The sequence below is a fragment of the Nilaparvata lugens genome, unplaced genomic scaffold, assembly GCF_014356525.2.
Source record: "Nilaparvata lugens isolate BPH unplaced genomic scaffold, ASM1435652v1 scaffold6685, whole genome shotgun sequence".
In the NCBI taxonomy this organism is placed as follows: Eukaryota; Metazoa; Arthropoda; class Insecta; order Hemiptera; family Delphacidae; genus Nilaparvata; species Nilaparvata lugens.
This window is the reverse complement of record NW_024092436.1, coordinates 1-17,144: the sequence shown is the minus strand read 5'-3', so window position 1 is coordinate 17,144 and position 17,144 is coordinate 1. Positions and strand designations below refer to the sequence as shown.

The following is a 17,144-nucleotide window of genomic DNA, read 5'->3' as shown; positions in this document are numbered from 1 at the left end:
TTCAATTTGGTATGGGTTTCATTGCATTTTGCTGAAGTCGGGGTCCCGCCCCCGACTTTTCAATCGCTTGTACCCAAAATGGGTGGTGGTACAAAAATTTTTTTGGTGGTACAAAATGGTACAAAAATCAGAGACCACGATGGTATGATTTTCGCTCAAATCTGAACAAGTCGGGGAGAGGCATAAACCTGTACCCCGACTTTTCAAATTCGATTTTTTCAAATTGGGGAGGGGTACAAAAATTTTTCTTGGTGGTACAAAAAGGTACAAAAATGGTACAAAAATATGGTAGAATTTATTTTCGAATTCGAGAAAGTCGGGGACCAGGTTTATGCTGCTTATTGTAGCGAACATAGTATATCATTCCAAATCGAATTTATAGTATATCTATTAGTAATTGATGATGTGTTTGTTTTTTCGAAGTGTGAATAAACTGTTATTTTGATGAGTAAAGCTTTAACTGGATTTTGATTTGGACTTCAGTATAAATTTGAAAAGGGACAGTTTTGGGCATAAGCCTGTTGTGCCTCCCCATATAACTGTAAAAATAATTGTACGACTGAGAAAATGAATAAATAAATATAATCTATAAATTCAATCTTCCGTTACAGATTTGCTATGCTTTTACACTCCAGAGCAATGCTCGGTCCCCTGACGTGATACTATATATTATTGAAGTACTACTGTATATCATAAAACTGTAAGATTTTATGAACATAGAAATAATTAATTCTTGCAACTTCATGTCGTTCAATGCTTTTTTTCAAGTTGTCGAAGGAAGATGGACCATAAAATTCATCCATCTTTTAATACCAAAGTATACAGCAATTTGAAGGGATTGGATGAGAAAGATAAGGTAGTGGATTTGAATAAAAGAGGAATTTTCTTTGAGTATTTCACAGTTCTCAAACAAGAGCTTTGGAATTGTCAAAAGAATATGGTGAGAGCATTATCCATTAACCATAATTATCATTATTGAATGGAATTATTTCAATTTTAATTGTTCACCATTTGTCACAGAATAAACAAACTGTAGAAGTTTAATGCCGGGTCTACACGACAACGATATTTGAGCAAACTTGGCTCAAAGCCAGGTTTACGCAAATCTGGCTTCGAGCCAAATTTCCTCAAACCTCTGTTCACACGACACCAACTTTAAAACAAACCTGTATTATAAACTAAACCATATATAAATTCTATACGAAGTCTTTGAAGTGTTTATAAACTTGAGATGAATAGTAACTCAAGCCTCCTCCTCCTCCTCCCCCACCACGACCACCTCCTCCACCTCCTTCTCCACCTACTCAACCCACCACCCGTCAACTACTACCTCTCCTCCACCAACACCTACTCCTCCTCCTCCTTCTCCTCATCCTCCAACTTTCCTCCTCCTCCTCCTCCTCCTCCTACCACTTCTCCTCATTTTCCTCAATAATAATAATAATCAAGAATACTGCTTATCAAGTGAAGAGCGAATAATTATCTATTACCTACTATAGAGTAAATAAGATAATTATTATCCATTGAAAAATCTTCTTTGTTTGAGTATTTTTGAGAATTGACCTCGCACATATTTAATTTGAGGGTGCTGAATCCGAATCTGAAATCGCGAATTCTCTATCTTCATTTTGAAGCGATTTAGGTTTTGATGGATAGATGAGACATAATCGTTTCCTAGAAAAATTGACGCAAACCTGGCTGAGATTGATCGAAGAAAGCACAAACTTTCAAACCTCAGAAATTTACAACGATCTCCCGTCTACACGTCTTGCGTCTACACGACGCAAACTCAGCGCAAACCTGGCAGGTTTGCGCTAATATCGTTGTCGTGTAGACCGGGCTTTGGAAGTATAGAAGTTTTCTCGGCTGTTTAATGCGGTTATTACGTCCGATAAACGATTTCAGATGAGCGATTCTGGGGTTTAGCAGTCTACTGAGTGATCCATTGTTCAGAATAACAATAAGAACAGGCAGATGCTATGAATGGGAGGACTTGGGTGTCATTAATCATCTGTGACAGTGACAGAGGCAGGCTACAAGCGTATGTGTATACTCGCAATACGATATTACATTGATGATGATTGAATCAGTACCTACCACCTTCCATAAAAAGGAATCAGTAATAATTGTAAAGCAAAGATGGAATAACTTTCTGTTTCAAACAGTTCAAATTCATGTCCATTATAGTCCATAATAAATTCATATGAATTCAATAAATTCATATAAATTCAAATAAATTCATATAAATTCAATAAATTCATATTCATAGTCCATAAAAATTCACAATTCCAACAAGTTCTATCAAGTGAATGAGTAACACTACTGCAAATAGATGTATTAAGTATCTCACAGATATCAAAAATATTTGAGATCAACTTCACATCTAAAGCAATCTATGTGAAATACTTCACATTCATAAGTAATCACAAATTTTAATTTTATGCCAATCTACAATCGTTATAAATGGCTCCCACATTTTATTCCAAACATTCCATAAAGATTCAGATAACACAATAGAATTAGTTTTTATGGAAGGCTCTGAAGTTCTGATTCAATCAGTATCATCAATATTATCTTATTGCGAGTATACACACGACACTACCCATTTAGCCTTCCTCTGTCACAGTTCCTGATGATTAATGACACCCAAGTCCTCCCAATCCTTAGCGTCTGCCTATCCTTATTGTTATTCTGAACAATGGATCGCTCAGTGGAGAATTTTTTGCTGAATCGCTCATCGGAGATCGCTCACCGGACGACACCGTTTATTGCAAAAACAAAAACTATTGTGTTACTAATAACAATGTCCATCAACGCTCATTCTATTAAATTTTATGTTTCCATCTAACATATATCTGAATTTTCCTCTAACTCATTGTTTATAGAATTTTATTCGATTTACAGGAAGATAAGTTTCTAAGAGTGGTGAATTACAATGTAGCCTTGAAGGAAATAGCACTAATTTATCATCCCGATGGAATCACGATTGGAACTCAAGTTTTTCCTGATCAATCAGTATCCAAGCGGATTAAAGAAATCAAATATTTGCATCCGAAAACCAAGAAAGTTCTGCGATACAGTGAGTTCAAGAAAACCTATATTCCTTAATCATTGGAGCATTGACACATCTATAAAGAATCGGCTTATGCACGTATAACATGGGAGATTCATTCGTAGGAAATTTTTATCGTATTTCATACGAAATTTTCATCGTATTTCATGAGAAATTCATTATAAAACACTATAATCATAACACAATTATGACATTACAGGAAAAACTAGGCTGAGCCTGTACTATTTCTCTCCAAAAATTTTGATGGAATGTTGATAAAATTAACATTTTGTCGATTAATGTTCATGGTTTAAATTCACGAATGGTGCATCATCATGTCTGAACTACTGGACTTATTAACTTAAAATTTTGAATATAGATTCTTAATGGCTATAGGCCTCTATTTCGAATTCTTCAAGATATCAGTAGGTCAAGTTTGCAGTAGTTTTTCATTAGATTTGAATATTGATCAATATGTTTTTTTTTCAACTTTGTATTGAGGATTATTATGCTTGTTGTATTATTTTTGTTGTGACGAAATAAAATTTGATTTGATTTGATTTGAGATCCTTGCGTAGCATAGGAAAAAAAATCTGGTGTGGCGCACTCACACAACTTTCCTTGCCGTTATGAAAATTGATCACCTGATGCTAGTGTTCACGCGCATCTAAATTCTACTATTCAAAGATCCAAGCCAGGACAATGACGCTGGAGACACGGAGTCTGCTATCTCTTCATAGTGAATGATTTAATAGAATCAACAGTTGTCAACAGTTTGCAATTGAAATAATAACATTTTCTCGAATTTCAAGCTTATTTTGAATTTTAGGTGAAAATTTCACTGAACATTAATTGTAGATATTTTCATGCTCAATTTTTTCCACTTGGAATTTTTCGTTCAAATTGTATCTGAAGCCTGATAATTGGAAATCTAAAATCAAACATTGCATAGATGGGGTGGAGCTCCTGAAAATTTTTAAAGATGTGGGACTATGGCAGTTGATAGAGCTTATTAATGACTATTTTAGTTATGGATTTGGTCAGAATCGTTGGAGCCGTTTTCGAGAAAATCGCGAAAACCCCTGTTTTTGACAACATTTTCGCCATTTTAGCTGCCATATTGAATCGCATTTGATTGAAATTGTTCGTGTCGGATCCTTATAGGGGGAAGACCTTAAGTTCCAAATTTCAAGTCATTCCGTTAATTGGGAGAAGAGATATCGTGTACACAGACGCACACACACTCATACACACACACATAATTATACAGACCAATACCCAAAAACCACTTTTTTTAGACTCAGGGGATTTTGAAACGTATAGAAATTTAGAAATTGGGATACCTTGATTTTTTTCGGAAAGCAATACTTTCCTTTCCTATGGTAATAGGGCAAGGAAAGTAAGAAATAAGGATTTTTACTACTTACTAGACGTACTGTTACTACTTACTGTTACTGTTACTGTACTAGTACTACTTTCTGTTACTGTTACTGTACTATTACTACTTTCTGTTACTGTTACTTTTACTTGATAAAAGAGGAGTGGGTTATATTAAGTTGAGTTAAAGAAAATTCTACAATTAACTTCTTCAGATGATACGAGAAAAATCCTACTTGTATCAAGTCATATCAATTTTTCTCCCTTTTTTCTGCGGGATATTGAAATAGAAAAGCCCTCATACGATAATTGAATAGACAAAGCTCCACAACATCAACATTCACGCTACACCCTTATACGATATTGATTATCGAAGGATAGCTTAAGATTCACTAAAATTCCATTCTTCCCAATGTTGCATATCAATTAATAAATTATATTACATATCATATTAATTAATCATATTAATCAACCGAGGATTCTTATAGGCCTATTTTGAATTCTTCAAAATTTCATTACCTACGTCAAGTTTTCAGTTTTTCTAAGTTTTAAAATAGACCCTTGCGAAGCACAGGTTACCTGCTAGTTGACTATATTTCGGAGTAGCCTACAAGGTTGAGAGGTTCATTAACCAAAATGATGATACCGTATTCTTCCAAAATTTCTCACATTTCTTCAATTTCTCTAAATTCTAAAGGTGCGTACAGACTTTCGCTCTGCTCCGCAACCGAACGTCAATCCAGCAGAGCGATTGATGATCGACCGGGGAGCAAGAGTGGTTCGACCGGGGAACGCGAGAAGATCTAACATCTTCCATAACGTTAATGATGGGTGCGGGGGCGGAGCGACTGTAGTTCGATGGAGGAACGAGGGCGGTACGTGGGCGGAGTGTGCTCGGTGCGGGTTGGAAGCGCGTATATGTGTACGCAGCTTTACACTCCACAATTATTGACAATCATAATATTGCCCTCCGATTGGCTAATTCCCAGTAACAGCTAATTCTCTGCCAATCGGAGGACAATATTCTGATTGTGTCGACCAACAATTTGATTCGATAAACATATGTGTTCTTTCTCGCTCTAAATTTTATAAAATTAGGTACTCAAAAATTTTCCAATTAATGGTAATTTAAGGGTGATAATTTTGTTTTTTATTTTGTTTTCAACCGTCAAAATTTAAAAATCTTAGTTTTCGTTGTTTTTAAGTGAAAATGGACTAAATTTTGGTAAAGTGAAATCATAAACCTATTTTGGACTTTTAAAATGTTACCTATCTAAATTTGCGAGAGAAATAGTACAAGGAGTATCCTTAGTTTTTCTCTCCCAATCAGTGTTTCTTTGTAGAAAATATAATAAATAAATAAATAAAAAAATGATAAAAATAAAAAATAGAAATAAATATTTTCCCAAATGAAGAATAAAAAATTGATGTGGACTAGATTGGGGATAAAGCTCTCCAGAAACATGAATAGTTAAAGTATAGGCCTACCTCCTTCAAAATAAAGGGTTATATTTATAATATTCCAAACGTTATACATTTGAGAAACATTCAAAGATGGTGGATAATTATGGAAAATAAATTTTTTTTAACGAAAATCCCAATTTATTAAATGCTGTAAATCACCCTGAAGACTTCTGCTACTATAAATATTGACAACAGCTAGATGGAAATTCGATGAGCTCTACTATACAAAAATTATTTGTCAGCCCGGGAATCGAACCCAGTACCATAGAGAAACAATAGCATAAGTAGATATCCCATGGTGTAGGTCGTTTATGTGGCAACTTTTACTGTTATCTCAAGCTGGTAGTCCACGTAGTTCTTTCCTGTGAAGCTTTATGACGCTGGTAGTCTCTCATATTGTGCCGTTCATACACTCTTACCCGGTCAAAACAGTAAAAATCGACAGTAGGCTAATCTGCTTGAGATAACATTAAAAGTTGCGATATAAACGCCCTATACCATGAGATATATCTACTCACGATATTGTTTCTCTATAGGTGCGTACAGATTTACGCGCAGCGAACATGAGAAATTCACTTTTAATAAGCTGATGCCAAGCTTTTTATATCTGTATCTTAACGTTTCTGTGAAAATACATATATAATCAGCTGATTAAAAGTGAATTGCTCATGTTCGCGGCGCGTATATCTGTACGCACCTTAAGCCAGTACCTCCCAATTGCCGGTCAGCAAAGCTTACCCTTACACCAAACTGACAATCTCTGGATAGCAACGCTCATTTCATACAAAGCCAAAGCAGCCAGCAAGTCTACAGATGGGAATAAATTAGAGGTTGCATTTGTTCAAATGCTAAGATTAATGAATAATTATTATTAAAAGAAAATCCCATGTAGCAGAAGTCTTCGAGGTGATTAACAGCATTTAATTGGGATTTTCGTTTAATAATAATTATTCATTAATTAGCATTTGAACAAATGCAACTTCCAGTTTATTTCCATCTGTAGAAATTCGATGATCAAGCTACTCCTCTGCATTAACAGTATTTTACATCATTTATTTTTTTCAGATGGTGAAATGACATTGGAAACGATCTCTAGTTTGAGAAATACCAAACTGTTCCAAATGCCACATCCATTGCTGAAATTAGAAATGTGAGTTTTAAAATTCACTCATTAGTTTAAGGCACTGGAATTATTTCACAAATCCTGATCTCCTACTCATTGAAACTCATATATACATATTCATACATATGAATTCACTCAAGTATCATGAAATTGAAATTGAGTATCATGATAATATTTTTTCTTTTAACATCTTCTTCTTCTATATATATAAAAGCGAAATGGCACTCACTGACTGACTGACTCCATGCAGAACGAAAATCTACCGGACCAAAAACGTTCAAATTTGGTCGGTATGTTCAGTTGGCCCTTAGAGGCGCCTAAGAAATCTTTTGGCAATATTTTAGGTGGTTTCTAAGGGTTTAAAGTTCGTCTTTTAGCATGTGTATTCTTCTTATTCTCTTAATTATAATTGAAAAATGTCCATATCATAAAATGTTAATATAGAACTATAATCTAGAGAGAATACCTCTTCGAAACTGTTATAACTGGTAACTAAATTAATAATTTTGTCAGGTTGCCATAAGTTGAGTTGACTTTGTTAAGTTGGCACCAAGTTGAAGATTGAATGCATTTATCGCGGAAAAATTGATTGGGCACTGCTACTGTCAATCAGAGCTATTCCTGGGAATATTATATTACTAGCCGTCAGGCTCGCTTCGCTCGCCATATCCGTTTAGCCAGACGTTTGTCTGGGGCCCCCAACTGGATCGTCCTAACATATGATAAAAATGCTCAAATGAAAATGCTGATCTTATTTTTGGATGATCCCGCCGGTGGTCCAGGGGGTGGAGCCCCCTGGCTAGACGGATATGGCGAGCGAAGCGAGCCTGACGGCTACTCTATAATATAATACAAAAGTTGAGTTTCAGAAACTTTTTGCCCACTTTTTTCGTGGACTCCACTATAGCCAGATGATTCAAGGATGATAGACAATGTTGACAACACCAATGTTAATCAAATACTGCCATTATAACGTGGACCTCACTAGAGAAGGGTGATATAAAGATGATAGACAAGGATAGTAACACCATTGCTACTCAACCACTGCCATTATAAGTGTACCTCACTAGAGAAAGTGATACAAAGATGATAGACAAGGATAGCAACACCAATGTTAATCAAATACTGTCATTTAACGTGTAACTCACTATAGAAAGGTGATAAAGATGATAGACAAGGATAGCAATACCATTGCCAATCAAACCCTGCCATTATAAGTGGACATCACTAGAGCTATACTATATTACACTAAGTAGCTGGAGAGCTATATAGCTCTGCTATACTACCGAGCTATATAAAATTTGAGCTACATATAGCTCTGTCAGCTACATATAGCTCTTCTATAAGTAGATTCAACACTAATTTTATGTAGTAGAGCTATACGTAGCTCTGCTATAAAACTTTGAAATTAAATTAATTTAATTTAATTTGACTGTAAGATCAGCGGAAGTATTAACTGGATATAAAAAACTGGACATACAGTAATATTTCTTCTTCCATTTAGATATATGACTCGAGATTTCTGCTCCAGCATTTTTTTCATAAGTTTTTTTTCAGTGGAGTCGCTTACTTTTATTTTTGTAACTATTCCTCTCTTTTCTCCCTTCCCTTTTTCCCTATCACTTCTCTCTTCTCTTCTTGCCTGTCTATTACATGGGGAACCATAGTTGGCTAGGTATCTTCCTCTCAAAATCTATATGAGATAGAGCGCTCTACCTGATCTCGGATTGTAGAGCAACAAAATACGCCCAGATAGATTTGAATTATACATCTAGATGGTAACAATCGGAAATATTGTTGATCAAAACTAAAATTCATCAAAATTGATTTTCTTCAAATTTCACTCACTTTTCAAAAATCATAACTCAGTACTCATTGGAGATAGAGAGTTCCGAATAATCTCATTTTATCATAATTTTATATTTTAGAAAAGAAGTGAGAGCATATTTTTTGTCCGTACGAGATTTGGCAGAAATAGCTGAAAACTGGAAAATGAGCCGAAATAGGAGGTTTTGGGCCACCCTGTATCTAGCCAAGGAAATTTTGCATGAAGAAATTGGTTCTTGACTCTCTTATGTACCCAAATAATATATTAAAAAGTCAGAACTACAATATAAATTGCAAGTACACCCCCTTTTTTTGTCTGTATGGACTGGACTATACTTGTTGACGCCGTTTAAATTAAGGAGTTTGGCGCTGAGTAGTTTGTTCCAATCTTCCCCGTCTACTGGTACACTCTATATGACAGGATAAAGATGGAGAACAGCATGTCGATTCTCTGCCTTAATTAATTATGTTCACACACTGTCAAAAACAGATTTGGCACCGTTGCGGAGCTAGAAAATGATAGTACCAACTGCTTTGTCAAATGATAGACAAGGATAGCAACATCAAAGTAATCAAATACTGACATTATAACGTGGACCTTACTGTAGTGCATAATAATAAAATTGTTCAAAGTTTGTCTTGTACTTTTTAAGTTCAGTCGGTTTGCATAGCTGGTTTCGTTGACAGGATAGTTCGACTCGTTCGTTGATTTCTATTTTCTATCGGGAGTTATTAATTGTAATTCCGTGTCTCCGATCATAGGGAGTAATAATTGATTTTAAAGTACATGTGAGAATTTGAGTATTTTTATATCGAAAGTAGTAGTGAATGATACCTAGTGAAATTGAGAATCAGAACTCCTTACATGATTCAACAACTCTCTGCAGTGCCTGGCTACATCATAAATCATCAGAGGTCAAGTGATTCATTTACATTTCTCTATTCTTTAATTCTTACCTTTACCTTTTTACCACCCAAACCTATAGATAGAAATCACTCTGACTTACAGCATCGATCATCAGCCGGGGTAAGTTTTAATAATGGAGTTTTCATTGCATCCATGAATGGATTCATTAGTATTTTTCTGCCAGAATATATTGAATATTGAAACGATTAAAATTACAGCCACTTAATCAGAAATTTGTATAACTAATACTTGTAATGAACATTTCCAGTGACGAAGATCAGGAGGAAACAGGTGTTGAGGAAGCAGGTGAAAAAAGACGGAATTATGGAGAGACAAGTGCTAATAAGAAAGAGGAGAACGATCGAAAGACATGGTCGGTGGATATTCTGCGAGTGCATGCTCTGCGAATAAAGAAGCAATTTGAGAGTGGTGGCTTGCCAAATATGCAGTCATATGATGCTGGAGCAGTTCAATACACGGAAAATAATATCAATGTCATGAGAATTGCTGACGAATATGATGTCAAAATGAAGGTTGGCTCACAGTGGGAGAGAGAGCTCAAAACCCAAGGGAATTCAATGTCGTAAGTACATTCTTCTTCTTATTCATCTACTACTTCTCACTTCTTTTTCTTTTTCTTCTTCTTCTTCTTCTACTTCTCCTTCTTCTCCTACTCCTGTCTTCTTCTTCTTCTCTTCTTCTTCTTCTTCTTCTCCTTCTTCTCCTACTCCTGTCTTCTTCTTCTTCTCTTCTTCTTCTTCTTCTTCTCCTTCTTCTTCTCCTTCTCATTGTCCCCTTCTTCGACTTATTTCTCATCCTGTCTTCCTTCATATTTTCCACTTATTTTTGTACTTCTCTATCTTTCTCTGCTACTCCTCCTTCTTAATTCCCTTCTCACGTTTCATAATAATTTTTCTATACCTTCTTTTCGGTTTTTTCATATCCATTATCTTTACCTTCTTCTTCGTAATCATCTTTTTTTCAACCTTTCACTCATAACTTTATCCTTGTTCGTCCCCTTGCTTTCCTTTCGTTTGTTCCTCCATATATCTTCTCCTTCTTATCCACCATCTTCTTCTCCTTCCTTCCCATTATCCTCTTCTTGTTTATATTCTGCTCCTTTCTCTTATTTTACTTTTTCTATCAAATTTTAATACCGGTTTGATTATTCAAACGGAGAATTGATTATCTTAATTAGTGACCCAGCACCTGGTGCTATCTAGTGGCCGAATCCGAAAACAGTCACTCGGAAGTGTCGACCAATCAGGAGAGAGTAAGGGGAGTTTAGAGGCTTGTCCTAGTAGGACACTGATTGATTGATCGGTTTCAAAAGTCGTCAAAATATTGAACCTGCTTATGATTGGCCTGTCATGTCTATTCTCCTTCTTCTGCTTCCTCATATTTTCCTTCTTTCTTCCTTTCTCCTGTCCTCTCTACCTCACCTGTCTCCTCATTCTGTCTTCTCTTTTTATCTCATATTTTATATTTATTTATTTTATTTATCCATATACAAATACAATCCAGGTAAAAACATCAGACATTTGCCCAAAACTGCTCTAAACCTTAATTTGGAATTCACAGTCTAGAGGTTATGTAATACTGTAGTATTTTAAGTCACAAGGACAGGAAATTCCGTTTTGCAGGCGAGAATGATGTTTCTAGTCGAGGCGCTAGTCGAGACTAGAATTTCATTCGAGCACTGCAAAAGACATTCACATCCAACTAAATTACACCATTCTTGTCATAATAATCTTGAAAAGAATAACTGAGAAACAGAAAACATTACCTGCTTGTGCTGACATTACTACATGCAGCAAAAATAGTGTAAGTTACTTGGACGTGAATGACTTGCAACATTCTATTGACATAACCAAGTTTTCAAGTTTCGAATCAGGAATTTCTTGATTGTAGATGACAAAAATTCCACCTGGAGCGCTAAAAGGCGGCTTCAGGAACCGTTTTGCTGTTCCAAATTCGGAACTAGGAAACATACTCGACTGTAAAGAAAACATATGATTTTATTACAGTATAGTATTATGCTGTAATGAGAATCATATTTTTATTTGTTCTACAATCGGCTGTTTACCGGCTTGATTTCATGGATGTAAAACAGCTTAAATTGAATGACTATGACAAAAAATGATAACTTTTTATAGGTTTTCAACTTAACACCAGAGGCGGCCCTAGAGTTTGCTAGGCCCAAGGCGAAGTTTAACGGTGGACCCCTTTTAATATCCAAATAAATAATTGTCAACTATTCACTTAGAAAAAAAGTGCTGATTCAATTAACATATATGTTTGTACTATAAATTTATCATCATCATTCGCAGAGCAACATATGTATTAGGATATACATCGATTAAGTTTTTCTCAATCAGTAATTTAACTGCTTCACTAATTTTAAAGTCCACAGGTATGACTCGGCAGTACATTTTTAATTCTTCACATAGCTCTTCGCCATCAATGTCGGAGTTAGATGTAGTTTCTGTCTTAAATGTTAGCGTCTCTTGAAGTTGTTTACAGAAACTTAAAATCAGATTTGTCCTTCAGTGATTTTGTCTATAGAGATACGGTACCCAAATCTCTATTCATACTTTTTAAGCTCAATAAATCTCAACTCAGTGCTTTCAGTATTTTTATCAATGAGAATATAGAAAAAATCTGTTCTGAAAAGGTCTTCTGTATTTGAGCTTATATCATATCCTCCTTCATAAGAAAAGCTGATTTTTTTTTTCTATTTCTGATTTTCTTGAACTCTTTTGATATACTAAGTTCTTCAACAATCTCATTTGCACTGACCATTGCAGAGACTAGGCCATTATTTCTGTACTCAGCCAACCAAGATAGAAACTTATCGAAGTGATTTATTTATTGCTGATCTAGGTCCATGTCAGCTCTTTGCCACATTTTACTAATAAACGAATTTTTACCAACAAATTGTATCAAATAATCAATGAAAGTATGAAATCATCCATACGAAAGAATTTCATTTCTGAGTGTATTACATTATTACATTCGCTGGCAGTAGCAGAATTATTAGTAGAATCTGGAATTTCTTCTAAACACTCAGCAATCTCTTTTAGTTATACGAAGAGCTTTAAACTTTCTACTCTTATTCCCATCTAGTTTCTGATAGAGGCTTCAAATAAGGGTAATATTTGTTTTGTTTTTTTGGAATACTCCATCTATTAGATGAAGCAGAAGACAATGTATAAAACCTTTGTAACGTTCCAAAAAAAATACAAGCCATACATTAAGCCGAAACTACAGTTAGCCTAGCAGCTAATAGTTGATGCCCACCCACTCCAAGTGCGTTGAGTAACAATATCATAATCTGAAAGTAGTAGTGTGTACATAGGATCGAATTTTTATTTAATTTATTCATTTATGTCATTGACAATTACAAATCATAATTATATAAATATACTATGATTGAGAGAAGACAACAGGCATAGCCCAAAACTGTCTTCTCCCAAATTTTTACAAAAAATTATATAGGATATTTTGAATTGAAATATTCAATTTTAAAATTCCTTCTTAATTTTTTTTCTGTGTGGGGCCCCAGGGAAGCGCGGGGCCCCAGGCGCCGCCTTGTTCGCCTTCATGTAGGGCCGCCTCTGCTTAACACACACCATTTTGAGTCTTCCTTTCCTTTATCCCCTCAGAGTAGATGTCAATAAAATGCAAGAGTTGAGTGTCTATTCTAATTTGAAATACGTTGCCCAATTAAATGATTTAACACCTATAGACTACATAGTTTTTTAAAATGAAATTTCCAATTCAGATGTTTGATATTTCTTCCCTGTACTGTATGTACACCTACTGCCGGTTGATGTGCATTGGCCTTGAAAAGAAATATTCAACAAGATTTTTTTTTTATATTTTTTCAAGGTGCATTCTAGACGAATGGAATCCCACAAATGGGAGGAAGCTGTGACGAAAGTGCAGCTATATTTCGACAATGATAAATACGAGTTGAACTATGATACCATCTACGAATACCTTATCATCAAAAAATTGAGGTCTGGATCTGTGTTAACGATCATGTGAGTATTCAAATTCAAATCCAATTATAGAGACTATCATTTTCTCTTTCCTCCATTTATTCATACAATATTACATCATCAAAATGATAGGGAGACAAGAAATAAGGTAACTATTGAATGAAAAAGACTAGAAATTGTCAAAAAACCACTGATTTATTGATAATTAGAAAGACCGGTTTCGGTTATTACACCATTGTCAATCTCTGATAAACTCTTAAAAAAAATAAAAATAAGGTAACCTTGTGCTATTCCTCTCCCAAATTCAGATAAGGTTATACATAGACCAAAATAGGTCAAGGCCCGGTTGCTGAAAGGCCGGTTAAATTTTAACCGTGATTGATTCCATGAAAATCAATCAGAGAAGGCTTTTTTGAAAAGTCGGCTTCTCTGATTGGGTCTTAATCACGGTTGAAATTCAAGTGCTTCTTTGCAACCGGCACCAAGTCTTGTAGTTCTACACTTCACAGAATTTTCAGTCATTGGATATTTCAACAAAGTAGTTTTCAAATTTGGATTCTTCAAAGCCAAACATAAAAGAAGTATAATATGAAAATACATTTCATCAGAGATTGACAATGGTGTAATAACCGAAACCGGTCTTTCTAACTATCAATAAATCTGTGGTTTTTTGACAACTCCGTTGTATTTTTATTTAATATGAATAATTACCACAACATCAACTTCTCAACTACACAAAAAATAAAAGTAATATTCCACATTATTATTACTTAAATTGGAAATATTCACACATTAAAGACTCAAATTCAAATTGAAACTCAAACTCAAAAAAATTCAAATTCAAATTCATTCTGTAATTATTGAAACTTGAATTCAAGGTTAGATTCATATTCAAATTCAAACTGATATCTAGATTCAAATTAGAAGTTTTTATTTGAACTTTGATCCAGTTTCCAGTTTTCCAATAATTCTTAAGCTTGCTGGAGTGAAATCAGTCAATTTCCTTATATCATCATACCTCAATATAGTAAGAGGTTTCCACTATCGTCTTTTTCTTTTGAGGTCCACGTTATAATGGCAGTGTTTTATTAACATTGCTGTTACTGCTATCCTAGTGCCTAGTCTATCGGTGAGAAGCAGATAGAGCTATCCTTTTCTACCTGCGTAACGTTGTCAGATCGTTTTCACGAAATATAGAGATATGATTCAATAAAAAAATATTCAAATCCAATTATGAGAACAATTGACAAATAAAATAGTATTATTGATTATTTCAAACAGTTATTAATGAGATTTACCGGTTATCAGTTATTTATAGGAGGCAGTGGCGAGGCAGAGAATCGTCAACGCTGTTCTCCTATCTCTCTCCACTACCATTATAACGTGGACCTCACTATATATTCACCTCTTGGACCGCACTATATTATATAGTTTTTTTTCCGTAAGTCCTTTTAATTTCGCCCTGTTTAAAAGTGCACATCTAAATTCAAAGTGTACTGAATCGACTGAGTGCTTGCGACAGTAAAGTCATCTCCAGGATGCGATTGTGGAGCTCCATTGCAGACAATGAAACACTTCTTTATGAATGTGAACCACACTTTAAACGAGAATTTGATCGAAATAGGAGTAATTAGAATTGCTATAGTGAGGTCCACGTTATAATAACAGTGGAGAAAAATAGGAGAAAAACGTTTTCGATCCTCTGTCCTGTCAATGCCTTCTATAGACGGTAGCTGATGCAGGTTTATTGATGTAATATTAACGGTTCATTCTCGTTTGAAATAATCAATTTTATATTTTAATAATCAATACATTATATTTTTCAATAATTCTATAATGAATTTTATCATTAAGATAAAATATTTTGTTAATTAATGATCAATATTCTACATTCTTGAAAGACGATCTGGAAAAATCGAGAAAGAGATATCGCTATCCGCTTTGTTGAATGATAGATAAGGATAGCAATAGCATTTCTTTATTATTATTATTAATTAATACAAAAAGTACATCATAAAATTATAGGGAGAGAAAAAATAAGGAAGCCTTGTGCTATTCATTTCCCAAATTTATATAAGGTTACACATAGTCCAAAATAGGTTAAGTCTTGTAGTTGTTCACTTCACAAAATTTTCACAATGTAAATTTTCAAATTTAGATGTTTTAAAACCAAACATAGGAATATATTTCACATTATTATCACTAAGATAATAAATATTCACATTTTAAAGAAATACTTTTGAAGGACCAAAAATCAAACTTAATCGAACACTGCCATTATAACGTGGACCTCACTATGGAACAGATATTTAATTGATTAATAGAGTTTATTCCAGGCATTCCACTAGATAAATAATTGATATTGACAATTCCTTCTTCCAGGACACTATGCTGAGAGTGGTAACAACTCTGGAGGGAGTTGGTGGAATTTTGGTTGTGTTGTACAGGGATGGGGTGAAAGTGACACCGTTGGATCTGCCAGCTGGTGGAAAGTCAGCCAAAATTGTCGAGACCAAATACATTGATCCGGTCGATTTCAAGATCTTGAAATACAGTGAGTGAACATTCCTCAATCAATAAAATATGGAATAAAATATGTTGAATATACTCATAACTTCAATTCTATCGTATTCACAACCTTGAAATAGCCAGCTAAGGGCCATATGCTGAAACAGTAACTACGTTCAACTTTGAACAACGTTTACTTGTGTATATTGTTGCATTTATCAAAATGTGTTTTATACGGAGTTAAACGAACAGCTGACATTTTCACGTTTAAACCGAGTATCTGCATATGGGCATTGAGGCTGTGCAAAGGCTACCAAATCTGGTGTGGAGCACTCACACAACTTTCCTTGCCGTTATGAAAAAATTGATCAACTTTTCTAAGATCTGAGCCAGCTGGTGACAGGACAATAGCTCTGCAGACACACGAAGTCTGCTATTTCTTCATAGTGAATGATTTAATGGAATCAAAAGTTGCCAACAGTTTGCAATTAAATAATCTTATTTTCTCGAATTTCAGGCTTATTTTCAATTTTAGGTGAAAATGTTACTGAACATTAATTGTAGAGATTTTCATGCTCAATCTCTTCGACTTGAAATTTTTCGTTTAAATTGTATCTGAAGCCTGATAATTGGAAATCTAAAATCAAACTTTGCATAGATGGTGCAGTGCTCCTGGAATTTTTACAGATCTGAGACATGTGGCAGTTGATAGAGATTATCAATGACTTATCTAGGTATGAATTTGATCAAAATCGTTGAAGCCGTTTTCGAGAAAATCGCGAAAAACCTTGTTTTTGACAAAATCTTCGCCATTTTAGCCGCCATCTTGAATTGCATTTGATCGAAAATGTTCGTGTCGGATCCTTATAGTGTAAGGACCTT

At 34.7% G+C, this 17,144-nt stretch overlaps 1 protein-coding gene across 1 annotated transcript; it reads left to right on the top strand.

Moving 5' to 3' along the window:
* Positions 1-773: 773 nt before the first annotated feature.
* Positions 774-16,308, top strand: LOC111056843. Its single transcript, XM_039445348.1, has 6 exons — positions 774-940; positions 2,905-3,079; positions 6,959-7,043; positions 10,019-10,333; positions 13,642-13,796; positions 16,137-16,308. Exons 1-5 carry the CDS (start codon positions 782-784, stop codon positions 13,685-13,687), a joined length of 780 nt encoding a protein of 259 aa, XP_039301282.1. The 5' UTR covers positions 774-781; the 3' UTR covers positions 13,688-13,796; positions 16,137-16,308.
* The last annotated feature ends 836 nt before the right edge of the window (positions 16,309-17,144 follow it).